Below are 19213 nucleotides of genomic sequence, written 5' to 3' on the forward strand. Positions count from 1 at the left end.
TCTTTGCAAAACATTCCAGTGTTATTATGAGGATTTTTGTTAGTCCTTAACACTTGAGTACTATGTTATATCTGAAAAAAATAACAGCAGAGGCTATGGTCTTAAATTTTGATGATTTGTTCTGTATTCCACCTAGTAAAGAATGATTGTTGGTTGCTATGGAGATGATTTAGCTAATGTTAAATATGTAATTGGCAAACAGATTACTAGTGACTCCCACTTAGATACACAATTTTTAAAAGACATTCTTCAGTAAAGAAACAATTATTAATGATATATTTCAGAAATGCAGTACCCGTTTTAATTCACAGCTTCATCATGGGAGAGAAGGTGAGTTTTAAGCAAATGTCCATTTTCATCTTCGGCCTTAGAGAGAAGTTAGGTCATTTTTTTAAGTCATGGAGTTAGTTAGCAGTGGAGCTCATATCCAAACCCGGGTCTGCCTGTTTTTAGAATCATATCTCTTTCCTTTTTTGTACACCGCACTGCACACAGGATATGATCTGTATGCTTATGGGTTCAGGGAATGTTCTAGAGAGGATATTCTACATTAACTGGGAAGTAAAGGATGAATCTGGAGTTTTTCAGTTAATCAAGGTGGGAAAGTGTAAAATAGGCAAAAGCAATCATATGAATTTTCATAGGAACAAAACTGCACAGTGTGTTAAAGAAAAGGAAACAGCCAAACGCAAATAAAGCTAAGTTTTAGATTTTCTTTAAGGCATTTTATTCAAATTTGTCCTCATAGTATCATGGAACTCTAGAATCATAAGCCATCTAGTCAGATCTCCAAAGAGGCAACATCCACAAGGGTTGAGCATAGGATCGTGGCCAAAGAACTAGGTTTGAATCTGGACTCTAGCTCTGTTTTATTTTTTGTCTCTGGGAAAAGTACTTAATTTCACCATGCCTTATGTCTCTCTCTCTCTGTTTTTAAAATAGGATCTCGTTCAGTCACACAAGCTAAAGTGCAGTGTTGCGATCATAGCTCACTACAGCCTGGGCTCAAGCAATCCTCCCACTTCTGCCTCTGAAGTGCTAGGATTACAGGTGTGAGCCATTGTGCTCACCCTCATCTAAATGTTCCCCATCTTTTTTTTTTCTTTTTTTGAGATAGTCTCACTCTGTCACCCAGGCTGGAGTGTGGAGTGCAGTGGTGCGATCTCAGCTCACTGCAACCTCCACCTCCCAGGTTCAGGTGATTCTCCTGCCTTAGCCTCCAGAGAAGCTAAAATTACAGGCACGTGCCATCACCCCCAGCTAATTTTTGTATTTTTAGTAGAGATGGGGTTTCACTATGTTGGCCAGGCTGGTCTTGAACTCCTGATCTCAAGTGATCCACCTGCCTTGACCTCCCAAAGTGCTGGGATTATAGGTGTGAGCCACCATGCCCGGCCTAAATGCTCCTCACCTTAACTGCTAAATTACACATACTATTATCTGCTCCACAGGTTTATGTCATGACCATAGGCATGTCAAACACATGACATGTAATTATCAACAATAACATACTTTTTAGGTTATTTTAAAATTTGAGTCAAATGAAAGAAAGCTACAGAACAGTTTCAGTGATGATAACTATATTTTTTTCATTTTCCTTTAGCTTTCCGCATAAAATAACTTTCCTATACCTGGCCCAAGGAATGCTTCTTAACTGTTCTATGTTCCCTTGCATTCCATTGTATGGGTGTATCATACAATAGATTACTCATCTGTGGGCATTCAGGATGTTTCATCACTGTATTTCCTGGTTCTTCAATTTGCAGATGGCATGTTGTGGTATTTCCCAGCCTCCATAACTACAGGAGCCAATTCTCATCATAAATCTTTGTTTATATATCTATACATATCCTATTGGTTCTGGTTCTCTGGAGAACATTGATAAATACAAGCATCATTCTCTATATTTTAAAACGAATTTTTTATCTCTTTCTTCTCTGTGATATTCGGGCTTTCCCTGTATATTAAAACAGTTCTTTATGTATTAGGGAAATTTGTCCTTTTTCTGATACATGCAACATAAGTATTTTCTCTCAGATTGCCACTTATCTTTTGATATTGCTTATGGTGGTATTTTTTGTCATTAAAAAAGGTTTTTAAAAATAAATTTTTATGTAATTAACTTCATCTGTCTTCAAATGCAATTGCATTTGAGTCATTAAAAAAAGCTTTTTCCTACATTCATAATATAAAGAAATTTACTGCGTATTTCTATAGTGTGTATAGTTTCACTTCGAACTCTGATTTAAGTGAAGATTATCTTTGTGTATATATAGTGTGAGGTATGGTTCTAATTTTATCTTTTTCCAAATACTTAACTAGTTGCCCCAATACTCCCATTTAAAAAGTTCATCTTTGTCCAGAAATTTGAGATGCCATCTTTATCATTTACTAAATTTTCATATGTACTTGGATACATTTTTTAACTTTCTACTCTGCTAGTCTGAAATGTCAAATTGTCTATTCAAATGCCTGCACAATACTGTTTAATAATAAGAGCTTTATTCTATTGATACTGGTAGGCTTAGTACTACGGAGCTACGAAGCTACTCAGATTCTCATAGCTTGGGTTTTTCTTTTTTTTTTTTTTTTCAGTGTTTTACTAGCTATTGTTCCACTCATTTTTCCACATGAATGCAATATCTAATTGTTTACTCCTATGAAAATCTTGTAGGTCTTTTTGTTGAGATTGTGTTAAACTTATAGAATTATCTAGGGAGAAGTAATACCTTTATGATGTTGAGTCAACTCTACAGGAAAGGAAATGTTTTTCCACTTGTTTAAGTTCTTCTGGATTGTTTTTATTATACAGATTTGCTTTTACTTTATTAAATGTATTTCTAATACTTTATCTTTTTGTTGTCAATGTGAATAGTTTTGTTTTTCATTTTTTCCTTTTAATAGTTTCATCTATGTATGTAGACCATTAATCTAAAATACTAATTTTATATCCTCCAAACCTACTTAGTAAATTGTTTTTATTGTTTGAATTAACTTTTATCAATTCTCTAGGGTTTTCCAGGTATACCATCAAGATAACTTCTTTTCTGATTCTTAATAATTTTTTTTCTTATTGGTGACTACCTCCAGTACAATATGAAATATCAGTGAAACTAATGGTTATACTTGCTTTGTTTCTAATTTTAATGGAAGTGTTTTTTATGGTTTTCTCTTAAGGAAGGTGCTACATTTAGGAATAGGGAATATAGAGTTTACCATACTTAAAAAATATCCATCAATGTACATTTTCCATAGTGCCTCTTTTTAAAATATAAAGAATGGATGTTAAATTTTTTCAAAGACTTTTTCGCAACTCTGGAGACAATCACAAGTTTTCTTTGTTTCTTTGCTTTCAGAAGTCTAATGCCAACCAAATTCTTTGTCCTATTGTGTTATTTGGTTCTTTTCCTAGAGGCCATGAAAAATTTTTTTCTGTATCTTAAAGTTTAATATTTTTACCAGGATATATACTAGAGTTTTTGGTTTTGTGTTAAAAATTTCAGATACTTGCTGACTTTTTCAATATGTAAATTCAAGTCTCTTTTCATTTTTTGAAAAAAGTTTACTTGAATTATAGTTTAAATGTTAGTTCTGTTCTACTATTTTATTTTCCTCTTTAGGGACTCCAATCACATGCATGTTCTTTTTCTTCCACTTTAACTACTTTCTCTTTGATTCTCCTTATTTTATCTCATTTCCATTTCCTTATTTTTCCACCTTTGTTAAACATTTCTTAGTACATTTACATTTGAATATATCCTTTGAAAATGATAATTTAATCTTTACTTTTTCAATTTCATTTTTTCCTGGGTTCAAGCAATTCAGTTAATTCAGCCAATTTATTTCCTTGGGTTCAATTGATTCTGTTTTTGTTTTTTTTTTTAACCTATTTTTATACTTAGACTTTAAAATTTTAAAGTGTTGCATGTATTTGTTTTCAAATATCCCCAATTATATGTTTTATAAATAATATTTAATTTAGCTTGGAATTGGAGTTCAAGGTCTTAATGTATTTTATTTTTTACACCACGTTTCTTTGTTGTTTTTTGGGTGGGGAGGGGAATCGTTCCAATTGAATTTTATTTTTAACAAAGGCCTTGTAGGAATGAAAATTTCATTTGTCTCTTCATTTGATGAAATTTGAGATAGTTTACAAGATTTCTAATTTAAGAGCACCCTCTTCTGTCATTGTAGTAAAATGGAATTTCTTTAATAGATGACTTTTTTTTTTGGTAGTTGCTCTATCCTATAAACTGGAGAGTAATTTCTTTTTAGTATGATGAACACATCATATGCTTACTCAATACTTCTTGTTGCATACATAGAAAATCCCCCACTAACTCTTTTTTGAATGGTAGTTTGGGTTATGGTGAGGTCATTTTCTCATATTTCAATACATTTCAAGAATATATTTCAATGTATTGATGCTTTTCTTTGAAATTTCAGGACTTTACATTCATTAATCATTTATTTTGTGAGCACATACTGAAATAACTCTTGCAATGTCAGTTACACATTAGGGACTGGTCATGAAAATGTATTGAAGACATGACCTTTATTTTCTTGGCCAATGGTCTTCAAAAGTTTTGCCCATGAACTCTCCAAAGGAGTTTTTGAAAAATTTCATAGTCCCTTTAATTTTAAGTCAAAATTAATGTTTTTCAGGTTAATATTAATCAATTGCAAAAGATACAATTTCCAGGTTACTGTAAATAAAACTGACATCACTCTCTTAAATGCAGACATAGAAAATGTAATTACGATGGTGATTGAATATGCATCATCTTTCAATACAAAATAAAAGTTTTTAACAGTTAGACATTTTAATTGGGAGCTAAACATCAAAGGAGAACAACAAACACTGGGACCTACTTGAAAGTGGAGGGTGGGAGGAGGGTGAGGATAAAACTACTACCTATTGGGTACTATGTTTATTATCTGGGTGATGAAATAATCTGTACACCACACCTCTGAGACAACAAACCTACACATGTACTCGTGAACTGAAAATAAAAGTTAACAAATAACTAACAAGAATTTTAAATGTACCTCTCCTCCTTAAACTAATACTTTGATTTCTCTTCTTGACATATTTTTATCCTAATCTATTTTATACTTTAAGGTCTTTGATTATATTATTAATCATTTTCTGCCACAAAATATAAATAATAATAATAATTATATAATTATTATTATTATTATTATTATTGAGACAGGAACTCACTCTGTCACTCAGGCTGGTGCAATCACAACTCATTGCAGCCTCTACCTCCCAGGCTAAAGCAATCCTCCTGCCTCAGTCTCCCAAAGTACTGAGACTATGAGGGTGAGCCACTGCACCTGGTCTTTATTTGGATGAAATGCTTTTTATTAACCATGACATTTTAAGTTGTCACATTTGTCAGACAGTAATTTAGTTTTGATATTTTGAACAAATTATCAGACCAGAAATATAAATTCTTGCAAAAGATAAATAAGAATAGCTAGAAAAACCTGCAATGCAATGATGTCAATATATAATGTTACACTTTACAATAAATGTTTCTTTCTGAAAAGCAACTGATCTGTTGTGCTATTATTACTTTCTTTCCTCTTTTCTGTTAGTTTTAAACATTTTTCATTCCTGTTTCATTAATTTATAATAATGTGTAATGTGTAAGAAGTCAGCATATTTTATGTTTTTTCAATGACCATAATTGTTGGAGGTATCCTTAAAAATGAAAACTAGTAAAAAGTTGGGCAAAACAAATTCTGATCATCATAAAGAACAGAATTTTACTGGAAATGTACTTTTTAGACAGATGGGGCCAATTTTTAACAGGTAGTTTTGTAAAACTAACACACACAAAATATTGTGGAAAGGGAAGCAAGAGAGGAGAGGAGCCAGAAGGAGGAAAAAGCAACCCTCCCTGGCTGGGCTGGAATCGGCTTCCCAGAAAAAACGCCACCTATGTTGGATTCAAAGGATGAAAAGGCATCCTCTAGGCAAGTAGGTTAAAAAAAGAGAAAGTTCTAGACAGAAGGATCAGTTTATCTAAAGCTTGGAGAAATAGAAGAACATGGCCTGTCCAGAAAACTGGTCTTTTAGAACACGTGAAATTCGTGATGCCTAGGAGATATCCAAATAAAATCTGAATGAGATCTGGCGTCGTGTTGGTGGTTAAATCTAAGAATGTGGAGTCTGGTCTGCTGGTAAACTGTATTCGAAGTCTACAAATTTAGTTCACAGGTCCAAGGCTAGACAAGATTAGATAGTGAGCGAGTGTAGGCAAACAGGAGAGAAACTGCAAGCATCATCTAACATCCCAATATTTAGACAACAGGAAAGAAAAAGAATGGGTGAAGGAGAGTGACAGGCATGGTCAGTGATATCCCAGAAATCAGGTAATGAGGAAGAGCAATCCACTGTAAACACTGCCAAGACGGAAAGGTGAAAAGTAAAGATTATCACTTTCTTGTAAATTCCAGGTTTAAGTGCCTTTTTAATATAAGGGGTTTCAAATTTTTAAGAAGAAAACAAACAACCCCATTAAAAAGTAAGCAAAGGACATGAACAGACATTTTTTTTAAAAGACACACATGTCGCCAATAAGCATATGAAAAAAAGCCTGACATCACTGATCATTAGAGGAATGGAAGTCAAAACGGTAGTGACATACCATCTCACACCAGTCAAAATGGCTATTAATAAAAAGTCAAAAAATATCAGATGCTAGTAAGGATGTGGAGAAAAGGGAACACTTATATACTGTTGGTGAAAGTGTAAATTAGTTCAACGATTGTCAAAGCAGTGTGGTGATTCCTCAAAGAGCTAAAAACAGAACTACCACTGGACCCAGCAATCCCATTACTGGGTATATACCCAAAGGAATATAAGTTTTTCTATCATAAAGACACCTCCATATGTATGTTCATTGTAGCACTATTCACAATAGCAGTGACGTAGAATGAATCTAAATGCCCACCGATGGTAGACTGGATAAAGGAAATGTGGTACATATACACCATGGAATACCATGCAGCCTTGAAAAAGAATTAGATCACGTGCTTTGCAGGAACATGAATGGAGCCAGAGGCCATTATTTTTAGCAAACGAAAACCAAATACCATGTTCTCACTTATAAGTGTGAGCTAAATGATGAGAATACATGGATGCACAAAGGGGAACAACAGACACTGGGGACTATTGAAGCATGGAGGGTGGGAGAAAAGAGAGGATCAGGCAAAATAAAAAATGAGTACTAGGCTTAGTACCTGGGTGATGGAACAATCTGTACAAAATCCCCCATGACGAGTTTACTTAATAAATACTTAACTCAATAAATTTTTAATAATTAAAACTACATGTGTAGATTTGTTACATAAGTAAACTCGTCATGGGAGATTTTGAACCTAAAATAAATCCTGAACCTAAAATAAATGTTAAAAGAATATATAAGGGATCTAGGAATTTAAAATTGTGTGTGTATGTGTGCTTGTGTAAAGACAAATATATCTTAATGGATACAAACCTTACTACTACACTGTAGGATTTCAGCGTCAAGAGTTCTACTTTTTGCCTGATATACTACTGTGTATTTTAAAAAGACTCATGACAACCCACATATATTACTTTTTTAGTACATAATTTTATAGAAAGAAAAACTTGAATGAAATGGCTAAGCTATTACAATACGGAAAAAGTTTCAAAAGTCATTTTTTCATACCTACATTCTAGACAGCACTAATTCCAACATTTGTTTGCATTGATGTTCATTATAGTTATTTCACTATTTGTAAAGTATTATTTGCTATCAAAAATAATACTTTAGGATATTTGATTGACTTTCCTAGCAGTGAATTCCTTTCTACATTTTTCTCCATTGACTTCCTTTCTTCTCTCAATTCTCTGTCTCATCTCCCTCACCTTAGAGTTCTCCCACTTGAGAGAAGTTTAAGACTTCACCATCTGGATTTTAATTTTTCAAGTTTATTTAAGACCACGAGAGTGTTGCCAAGAATGTAAAGCTCCTTCTTGATCTTTCTGGGAGTTTTCCGGCCTAACTGTCAGGATTAAAGTGGACAAAAATCAACCCCTTTTTTGTAAGCAGTTGACATTAATAATATTATCTACTCAGCTGATATTTAATAAACATTATTTATGGCATCATTCAAACTTCTTTCAGGAGATTTTAGAAATTAATATTATATATCCTGTCTTTCCATCAAGTAATAGTTTCCGATAAATTAATTTCCATGGAAATTGATATGGGGAAAGTATAATTTTGTTGACATGTTGAGAAATAAATTATGTAAAGCATTGAAAGAGAAAACAGTTCCAAGAAACTCATTAGTAATTACATTTCAACAATGTTAAACTAAAGTGCTGTCTAAATATGGTCCATCATAAAATTTTTGTTATTGTTTTAATTGGTAGAATTTTTTTATTTTTTTAGGAATAAATTATTTTTTCTAAACTATGTGTGTTGATTAAGACAGAAATAAGGACTCAAACAACTATTAACCATTGTTTTTCAGATACCTTTGTGTGTTTTGTAATGACTTGAAAAGCAACCTTCAATGAGTTTTCTAATAAGGAAAGTGATATATCCATTGGTCTGCATAAACACAAATATAATGAAATATGCATCATTTCCTTTGGAGTTTTTGAAACTGTTTTGCACAATTCCCCAAAGGGTGAGAGAAGAAATCAAGCCATCTTTGATATGCAGTATAAATATTTCCCCAAAGAAATCACAAGGCCTATTTTTGTTTACTCTTGCTTTGAGTATGCAAATGTATTTCTTATCTATAACTTACTTATAAATACCCATTGCATATACCAGCATATGATTTTATTTATAAATTAATTTATCCTTTGTTAAAGATAAATAAGAACATTGAAATGAAAAGAGAAAATACAGACACAAAGTTCATCTGAAATAGAAAGATATTCATATCAGAAAAAAATCTTTTAAAAACCTGATAGAAATATTAAATGCAAGGAATAGTATTATTAAAATTATATATTACACATATAAAATGTTGAAAAACATGCACAATCATAATAAATAATAGATACTTCTCTGAAATGTGCTCACATATTCCTTTACCTTATTCAGACAGATAAATGTAAATAGTGCCATTATCCACTATTTTTACCTTACTAACCACATACTGATTGATGCTCTATTATATCAGCCTATAGAAAAATAAGTAAGTCAGCTCCAAAAAATCTTAAAAAAAAAATTAAACAATGCTTCTTACCGACACATAGGACCGTTTTTCTCCACTACACAAGTCCCACCATTTCTGCAGTAATTTAATGGACATTCTAAAAAGAAGCATCACAAAGACAGCAGTTAATTATAAACAGTATTAGGAGGAAGGAGAAGATATCACTATTTGTCATTACATTAAATCTAATTTCTGAGAGTAAATTCCTTTCCAGTTGCAAAAAGCAAAAGAATTCCCATAGGCTACTTTCCTGTACTCTGTTCAATTTTGTTCACTGGCCCCTGCTGCCCTGAATGTGTTCATGCCCTTTGCATGCCTGAATAGTCCACAAAAAGAGAAGACTTTTAAAAAAATTATTTACTTGTTTAATTTTTTAATTTTTATTTATTTATTTTTTGCTATTTTTTCTTTCTCTCTCTCTTTTTTTTTTTTTTTTTTTGAGGCAGGGTCTTGCTCTGTCATTCAGGCTAGAGTGCAGTGGCATGGCGATTAAAAAGTCAGGAAACAACAGGTGCTGGAGAGGATGTGGAGAAATAGGAACACTTTTACACTGTTGGTGGGACTGTAAACTAGTTCAACCATTGTGGAAGTCAGTGTGGCGATTCCTCAGGGATCCAGAACCAGAAATACCATTTGACCCAGCCATCCCATTACTGGGTATATACCCAAAGGACTATAAATCATGCTGCTATAAAGACACATGCACATGCATGCTTATTGCGGCACTATTCACAATAGCAAAGACTTGGAAGCAACCCAAATGTCCAACAATGATAGACTGGATTAAGAAAATGTGGCACATATACACCATGGAATACTATGCAGCCATAAAAAATGATGAGTTCATATCCTTTGTAGGGACATGGATGAAACTGGAAATCATCATTCTCAGTAAACTATCACAAGGACGAAAAACCAAACACTGCATGTTCTCACTCATAGGTGGGAATTGAACAATGAGAACACATGGACACAGGAAGGGGAACATCACACTCTGGGGACTGTTGTGGAGTGGGGGGATGGGGGAGGGATAGCATTAGGAGATATACCTAATGCTAAATGACGAGTTAATGGGTGCAGCAAACCAACATGGCACATGTATACATATGTAACAAACCTGCACATTGTGCACATATACCCTAAAACTTAAAGTATAATAATAATAAAATAAAATAAATAAAAATAAAAATAAATAAAAAATAAAAAAAAACCACAGCTCACTACAGCCTCAACCTCCTGGGCTCAAACAATCCTCCCACCTCAGCCTTGAACAGCTGGGGCCACAGGGGCACACTATTACACTTGCCTAATTTTTAAATTACTGTAAAGATGGGATCTTGCCATTATTGTCCAGTCTGGTCTTAAACTCTCAGGCTCAAGCAATCCTCCCGCTTGACCTCCCAAAATGCTAGGATTACATGTGCGAACTATCGCATCAGACCTCTTTTTTTTAATTGACATATAATAATTTTTCATATTTATGGAGTGCAAAGTTATATGTATATATATAGCGTATAGTGACCAGATCAGGGAAATTAGCATATTCATCATCTCAAACATTTATCATTTCTTTGTGTTGAGAACATTCAGTATCCTCCTTGGAACGATTTGAAACTGTATAATATATTACTGTTAACTATAGTTATCTCACAGTGCTTCAGAACACTAGAAATTCTCCCCTGGATTGGGTATCATCTACTTATTTAGCATGTGTCTGCATAACGTATTTGTGATGACAATAAAGTGCTTTGTTTACTGAAATATTTCTCTAGTTCTACACAACAGTCCTCATGTCATAGCAGGCAAAAGCCTTTTTTGATAAGTCACTCACTTATGAGCATGCAGATGTCCTACCTCTGCATCCGTGATCAATGTTAGTATAACTCAGGTTTGCCTCTGGTCGTCCTATTTCACTGCTTGTGTCACTCTCTAGTTCTAGTTTAACAAGAACATTTATTTTCAAAGATGGTTTACTTATAGGTTAAAAAGAAGCTAAATATCTTCATAGAATAACTACTGTGAGAGTTGTTAGCACAGTTAGCTCCTGATGTTGTGTCATTATGAACTGCCTCCTTATTCCCTCATGAGACATCTTGAGGCCTGTCAATTCCCCTATTCAGTTAAGACCCAAGTTGCTCCTAGGCCTTTTGTTTTTACTTAACACATTGCAATTGTACATATTTATGGGGTATAATTCAACAATTTTCTTGCAGGATACCAGTCCTCCCTTGTTGGGTTACTTTAACTCCAACACTTGATTAAAATTTCCTCTGTCTTTAATTTTTAATTGCACAAATTTATTCTGAGCACCTATAAAATGTCTGGCACTGGGCTGGGCACTGGAAATATAATAATAATATAGACATCTTAGTATAGTTGTTCACACTGAGGGCACAGGAGCCCAGTTGCTCTTCTCAGCTCTATTTATTAGCTGAGTAGTACTGGGTAAGGTAGTCAATCTCTCTGTGCCTCTGTTTGCTTTCTGTAAACAAGGTTAACAAATAATAACTATCTCACAGGGTTGTGAGATTGTTAGAAGAACAACCGGTTCATAGTATGAGTTTAATAAATGTTGACTTTAAAAGACATACAGCCATGGTTCCTGCTCCTACTGTCCTTCCGGATGAAAAAAGAAATGTGAGTGTGGCATTAAAATGCAGAATGAAATTACTCTATTGGGATGGATGTTCTAAGGGTGATGGGAACACCAAGTAGAGCACTTCAGCCACGTTTTGGGAGTAAGAAAAAGCTTTCCAGAGAGAATCAGCAGCAATTTATTTGGGCAGTAGTGGTAGTGTGTGTGTGTAAAGGTGAGCATAAAGACCCAGAGGCCAGAGAAGAGGGTGTTGTATGTTTGAGGAACTGAAGACAGCCCAGCCTGGTTGAATTGCTCATAATACAAAGATAGTGTAGAAAAAATTCAGAGACACACAGTTTCTGGGTCACATCAGCCCAGCAGGGCCAAGATTTTAAGAAGGAAAGTGCCATGTTTCATGTATTAGAATTCTGGCTGCAGTGTGTTACAGAAAGACCAAGAGTAAAATTTGGGAGCCCTGTCAAGAATTTTTTTGTAATAAACTAGCAAAAATATAATGGTTGCCTGAACTAAAGGATTAGGGTGGGGTTGGGGGAAGAAAGTTGTTGAATTTTTAAGAGATTTAAATATTAGGATTGAAACATCTTGGCGACTATTTGGAAGAGTCGAGGATAATGTCCACATTTGTGGCTGGGTCACTGGCTAGTTGGTGGTTTCATTCACTGAGGGGGATTTTTGGAGAATTAAGATTTTTAAAGGAAAAGATAATGTTATGCTTTCAGTGCATAAGGGGCAACCAAGTGGAAGTGACCCGACCTGCGGGCATTGGAATTTGCAGGTCTGAACCTCAGATGAAATATTTAATATGAAGTAGAGATATAGATTTGAGGCTTTTCTTCAGATTTTTTTCTCTGCCTTTTAGACAGCATCACTGTTCAGGGTTTCTCCTCAAGTAATTTTGAGATCACTGTTTCTGCAACATAGATACGCTCCTTGTCTTTGATAAGCCCAATCTTAGCAGAGACAGAGAAAACATTTACTAGAACAGAGAAATGATGATAATCATGAAGGATAGTGAGAAAATAGAGAACTAGAAATTTTATGTAAGCAATCCGTATTGAAGTAAAACATACAAGGAAAGGGTGGCATGAGTCAGTAGCCTGTTAAGCAGTGGTAAGTTTTGGTTCTGCGTCCCCATCCAAATCTTAAGTCAAACTGCGATCCACAGTGTTGGAGGTGGGGCCTAGTGGGAGGTGACTGGATGGTGGGACTGGTTTCTAATAGGTTAGCACCATCCCCCTAGTGCTGTCTCATAATAGAGTTCTCATGAGATCTGGTTGTTTGAAAGTGTTTAGCACTTCCCCCTTCTCTCTCTCTCTCCTGCCAGCCATGTGAATATATGCTTGCTTTGTCTTCCATCATGATTGTAAGTTTCCTGAAGCCAGCTTAGAAGCAGAATCCTGTCTAACCTACAGAACCGTGAGCCAATTAAACCTCTTTTTTTTTTTTTTAATAAACTACCCAGTCTCAGATATGTCTTTATAGCAGTGTGAGAGTGGGCTAATAAAGGCAGTCATTGCACACTAGAGAAGGGATAGCAGGCATTAAGAACGAGGAAAGCAAGGAAGGAGGGAAGTTGCAGTTTAGGATCAAAACCGAAATATATCTTGAGTCTGGCATCATTTTTGGTTTCAAAAAAATCAGCAATTTGTTTTCCCAGGGATGTATTTCCCATCTTGCCCTCCCTTATTCCTCCGTGTTTAACTAATTACATAAAACAGGGGAGTAAAGTGCCAAAGATGAAAGGAGCTCCATACCTCAGGACTGGGGGGCATGTTCCACTGAACAGAACAGACATAAGCTCTCCTTTACGAATAAGAAATTTGCTGAGAATGAAAACTATCACAAGGACAAAAAACCAAACACCGCATATTCTCACTCATAGAGGGGAATTGAACGATGAGAACACTTGGACACAGGAAGGGGAACATCACACACCGGGGCCTGTCCTGAGGTGGGGGTGCGGGGGCGGGGAGGGATAGCATTAGGAGATATACCTAAGTAAATGACAAGTTAATGGGTGCAGCACACCAACATGGCACATGTGCACATATGTAACAAACCTGCACATTGTGCACATGTACCCTAGAACTTAAAACATTAAAAAAAAAAAACAAAAAAAACAAGAAATTTGCTGGCTTGACTTAAGAATAGCCACCAATATGATAAAGCATAAATCAGTATAAACCTTGTTAGATAAGCTGTTTTATGGTTATTTTTGACCTTAGGTATAATTTCAGTCTTCTTCAAATATGGATTTTGTTTTATTGAAAAATGAGAAGAGTGTCTGAGACTGCAGAGTATCAGAAAACAAACAGCTGCCCATTTTTGGGTGGGTCATTCATATTTAAATTTATTACAGAAAATGAAACATAAGCTTGCTTTACATCAGAATGATTCTGTGTGAATCTAAATATGCATTTTTATGCTCTATAGTGGAGCACAGTGCAAAGAACACAGATGTTCACCGGAACCAGAGGTGAGTCTTGCTGTTTTGCAGGGCAGAAAACTCACAGTTCATCTCTGTGATAAGATTTTATAACTTTCTGTTTTAGGCCCACGTTCTTTATCCATAATACAGAATGGCACAGTCCAAAGTATTTTCAGCTTTGATTTACTCAAAACAATTTTAAGCAGCGAGCAAATGAAATGGGGAAGGAGATGGATATGGCTAATTAGCCATGAAGAGGCTGAGTATTTCCAGGAGATAAGTACATATAATTCCCAATATGGGACTGCGAATCTATGGGGTAATATAACCATTAGCAGAGGTTTCCAAACTTTAGCCACAGCAACGTCTCTCTGGTTTGTACCCCTTTGTGTTGGTTATTATGAATATGTGTCTGGGGGCCAACACAATTCACAACTGATTACATAGAAATAGCATTCCGAGTATTTCACATTGAATCCCATTCTGATGTATCTCATTGGAAAAGCAGGGACACATGTATAAAAACAATAGTAACTTTTAAGCTTAAATAGAAATAATTTGCAAGGAAGCCCCCATTTTTCTCCCTTAATGTACACAGAGACTAAGGAAGTGACAGGTGCTATGTATTAGTTTGCTGGGAAGATTGATAACCACATGAGTCCTGGTGTTCCCTGATGATACCTGGCTCAGTCATTTAAGAGTTATGGGACTTTGAGCTAGGTACTCTAAGATTCTTCATGTAGAAATATGTATGATATCACTTCCTTATACGACTGCTAGGAAGGTGAAATTAAATTTGTTAGAATTTTTATACTAGTGAATGGTGTGTATAAGATATTAAATAATTGTTCTCAATCATCTTTCTATATTGGGGGGAGTATTTGCATTGCGTGTGAAACCTAGTTTCCTTGACATTGCTCTCTCTATCTTCTCCTTCTACTCTTCCTTTTCTTCCTTTGTGGTTATAATCACCATCACCATCACCACTATCATTTACGTAAGGCCTGCTATGTGTCAGGGACTGGCCTAAGAGTTTTACATGTGTTATCTCACTTAGTCCTCATACCACTGTGTCTTATATGCCATAATTATCCACATTTTGCAGAGGAGGAAAGTGAGGACTCAAGTGGTTCATATAACTTATTTGAGTTAATAGCAAAGAAGCATCTGAACTAGAACTAAACCCTGGTCTTCTGACTCCAAAGCCTGTTAGAGCAAAAATGTCAAATGATTAGCTATTTGGCTCAAAATTTCTACAACTGCTTGCCGTTTTTGATGCTGTGGGCATATGAACCCCTTTGAATCATGTGGCATTTATGTACTGTCCCAGTTAAGTATGCATATACATAATTATCTGCACATAGTTTGAGGAGACATATACACCCTAGGAATCCACCCGAAGATTTTGTGCAACAAACCAAGTCTCAGAGGGAAGAGATTATTCTCTTTATCTTGAAATCCTGGCACACGGACTGCAGGAAAATCTATCAAGCCTCAAAAGTTGATATCATAGAATCAGAGAATAGAACAGTGCTTACCAGTGACTGGAGAGGGGAGGAAAAGGACAGGCAGAGGTTGGCCAATGGGTACAAAGTTACTGTTAGACAGAAGGAATAAGTTTTGGTGTTCTATTGCACAGTAGGGTAATGGGTGAATATTAAGATATTGTATATTATGAAATGGTTAGGAGAGAGGCTCTTCAACGTTCTTACCACAAAGAAATAATTAATGCATGAGATGATGGATAAGCTAACTACCCTGATTTGATTATTATACAAAACATATGCACTGAAATGTCAAATTGTATCCCATAAATATGTACAATTATGATGTGTTAATTAAAAATAAAATAATAATAATAAACAAACTTGAAGTAGCTCCGTAGTACCTACCTGAGAAGTGTTTGTGTTTGTTTTGGTTTGCCTTTTAAATACTTCTGAGACTTTATTAAGCTGCATCATCATCATCATCATCATCACCACCACCATTGTCAACATTTATTATGTATAGTATTATATTTATAATGTCCCATCCTACAATTTTACATTTTTAGTGTCTTTTCCTAATGCTCCTTCAAATGAATGATTATCATAATTATAGTTTCACCTTAGCATAAGCTTTATTAACCTCTACTACCGCAAATGACTAGAAAAACACTTTCAGTTTAGATTTAGCCAGACAAATTCTGGCCAATAATTTCTGGTTGCAAAGCAACCAAAACTTGAAAATAAGATACTTCTATAATATAAGTTAGGCATGAACAGGATTCATTGAAATATATGCAGTCTGCAACATCTATACAGTGCCCAAGCTTAATGTTCTTGTTTATGACTTAAACCTCAAGGTAGGTGAGGCCATATTCTGACCACGGTGAGGCCACTATGGAAATTATTGGATGCTGTAAGGATTGGGTTCACAAAAGCCTATTAAATGCTGACCTTAAAAGAATATAATGTCGGAAAGAAAGAGTAACGTGCAATGTACATTGACAAATCTTTAGTGTGGGTAAGGCTTAAAGATATCTTAAAAACAGAAGCTTGGCTTTATTATATTTGATTGACAAGCCAAAAAGCATACAACATGCAAATAGATAAAACATAATAGGGATTTTATTTCTGAAAACTGTTATTTCACTACTTCTTTATTTTACTCTAACCCAATAGCTGTGTCAATATGACCTACACTTTGTAAGTGAACTGTAAACATGACTGGTGACTAACGAAAAGAGACGGACAACAAAAATGTGTACTATAGTATACCTACAGATTGTCTATGGCTGGGTATGAATGACAAGTCTTCTGTTTTTCTGATCCTGTTTTTAAAAGTAGACTATATCAAAGAAGATAACAAATTATATTATATTTGTGCTCATATAGGAGCATGCTGAAGATAATCTCATCTTTATGTAAATAAGTTTGGGTCTGGCATAAATACTGTGTCTTAATACTGTCAAAGAATGGAGTCATTCAGTAATGGCTTTCTTACTCTCTGTAAAGAAAATAATACTGGTATCTCATCTGAAGTACTGGCATTCTGAGCGCAGCAAAAGTGACAAAGACTATCCATCTTTGCACATTTTATGGGGCCACATCTGGTCATTTTTTCATTTGCTTTTGTATTCATAAAATGCAGTGCTGTGTGAGTACTCACTTGCAGCAGTATAAAAAAATAAGACTTTTTCACAATGTGATTTGATTATAATTATCATGCTTCTACCACATATCTCATAATGTTCCCCTCTCTTGAAAGATACAGAGTATTTTCTTAACTAGATTTGACATAAAATATTTCCAACTTATTTAGGAAATTTCACTGAACCTATCTCTACCATTAATTTATATTATCCTTTAGTTAGGACAAAATCATATTACCTTTAATGGTCTGTTATTTTATATATCACCCATGTGAAATAAAAAAATCATTTACTCAGGAGAGATGTTAACAAAGGGCTACAATAAATTAGAAAATTTTAAAGCAGTTTTGATAAAAGTATAATGACAGATACATACTGTCAGCTCTTACGCTGTATAAATGTTCCAAGGTCAGAAGAAAGAAAAATGTTTAGAAGTCAAACTAAGGTTTAATAAATTTACTAATAAATATGTAAGTAGATTATGCAAATAAAAAACTCTTATAAAGAAGTGGACAAAAGAAGACCACAATTTAAAAATAAAATAATAGCACTAGATAGTATAGGGTTTCCTTATTATAGAAACCAAGCAATTTTCAGAGGAGATATTATTAAATACTAATAATCTTAAATTACATTGTGTTAAAATTACATATTTGATTTTTCTTTTCTTATCAAACATTGTGTAAAACTAGCATGAGCCCATTATATGTTTATAATTTTTTAGACATGTAGCAATTAATGTCAACATTTTTTCTGCCCCCAAACCAAGAATAGAAATCCAGTTATTCCATGCTTGCCATTATTTAGAGCCTTAAGTTTTAATATTTTCATTGTGTGCAGGTTAAGTCGCTAGTTCATATCACAAGAATATTTGAATGGAAATGGGGTACCTGAGCAGCTGGACTCATCAAGTTGGAAATCCATGCAGTCAGCAAAACCATCACAGCGCTGGTAGGCTGGGATACAGCTGTTAGAGGAGGCACACACCAGAGCACCATTAGAACAGCTCTTGTTGGCTGCAAAAAAAAGAATAATGATCAGGGATGCAAGCATGATTTTTTTTTGTCCCAATGAATTCTCACAAAAAAAATATAAAACAGTTTATTATATTACTCTTGATTTTTTCTAGTCTGATATTTTAGAACACAGTTCTTTTTGAAGAATATTTCAAATGGATTAACTTAAAAATTTCTGGAAGAAAAACCACATTTACCTGAAGAATCACTTCCCAGATGTGCATTCTTAGGGACTGAATTGTGTCCTCACCTCAACGTTCATATCTTGAAACCCTAACCCGCAATAGGACTGTATTTACAGATAGGAGCTTTAAGAAGGTAACAAAGGTTATAAGAAGAGAGAGACATCAGGATGCACTGACATAGAGGAAAGGCTATGTGAAGACACAGCAAGAAGGCAGCCATCTGTAAGCCAAGGAGAGAGGCCTTAGGAGACACCAAACCTGCCTACATGTTGATCTTGGACTTTTAGCCTCCAGAAGCGGGAGAAAATAAATTCCTGTTGTTTTAGCTATCCAGCGTGTGTTATTTTCTTATGGCAGCCTGTGCTGACTAATACATGCATTATGTAGTATTACACATATCATCAAATACATTGCATGAAATGCAAAGAGACACTGATCTGACTTCAATAGGCAAACATTTCAACAGCACAGAGATGCTATTACTCATAAGACTTCGGTTGTTTCGAAAAGTGTCCTTGTTGATGCCCATCAAGAGCACTGATGCCTGTTCAATGGCTACCTAGTATCTGAAAGCATTTACCTTTCTGTATACAACTTGATTAATTTAATTATATCTGATTTGTCTATTAGGAAGCT

General features: G+C 34.7%; 1 protein-coding gene across 1 annotated transcript in view; it reads right to left on the bottom strand.

Annotated features, from left to right (window-relative positions):
* Nucleotides 1-19213, bottom strand: part of MALRD1 (MAM and LDL receptor class A domain containing 1) — a 682931-nt gene that overhangs the window by 108313 nt on the left and 555405 nt on the right. Inside the window, exons 35-36 of the mRNA XM_012499583.2 lie at nt 18267-18392; nt 9247-9313 (exon numbers count right to left, since the gene is read on the bottom strand). Coding sequence (XP_012355037.2) covers nt 9247-9313; nt 18267-18392 — 193 coding nt within the window. The remainder of the gene's footprint in view (nt 1-9246; nt 9314-18266; nt 18393-19213) is intronic.

This window comes from Nomascus leucogenys, chromosome 9 (genome assembly GCF_006542625.1).
Source record: "Nomascus leucogenys isolate Asia chromosome 9, Asia_NLE_v1, whole genome shotgun sequence".
Classification (NCBI taxonomy): Eukaryota; Metazoa; Chordata; class Mammalia; order Primates; family Hylobatidae; genus Nomascus; species Nomascus leucogenys.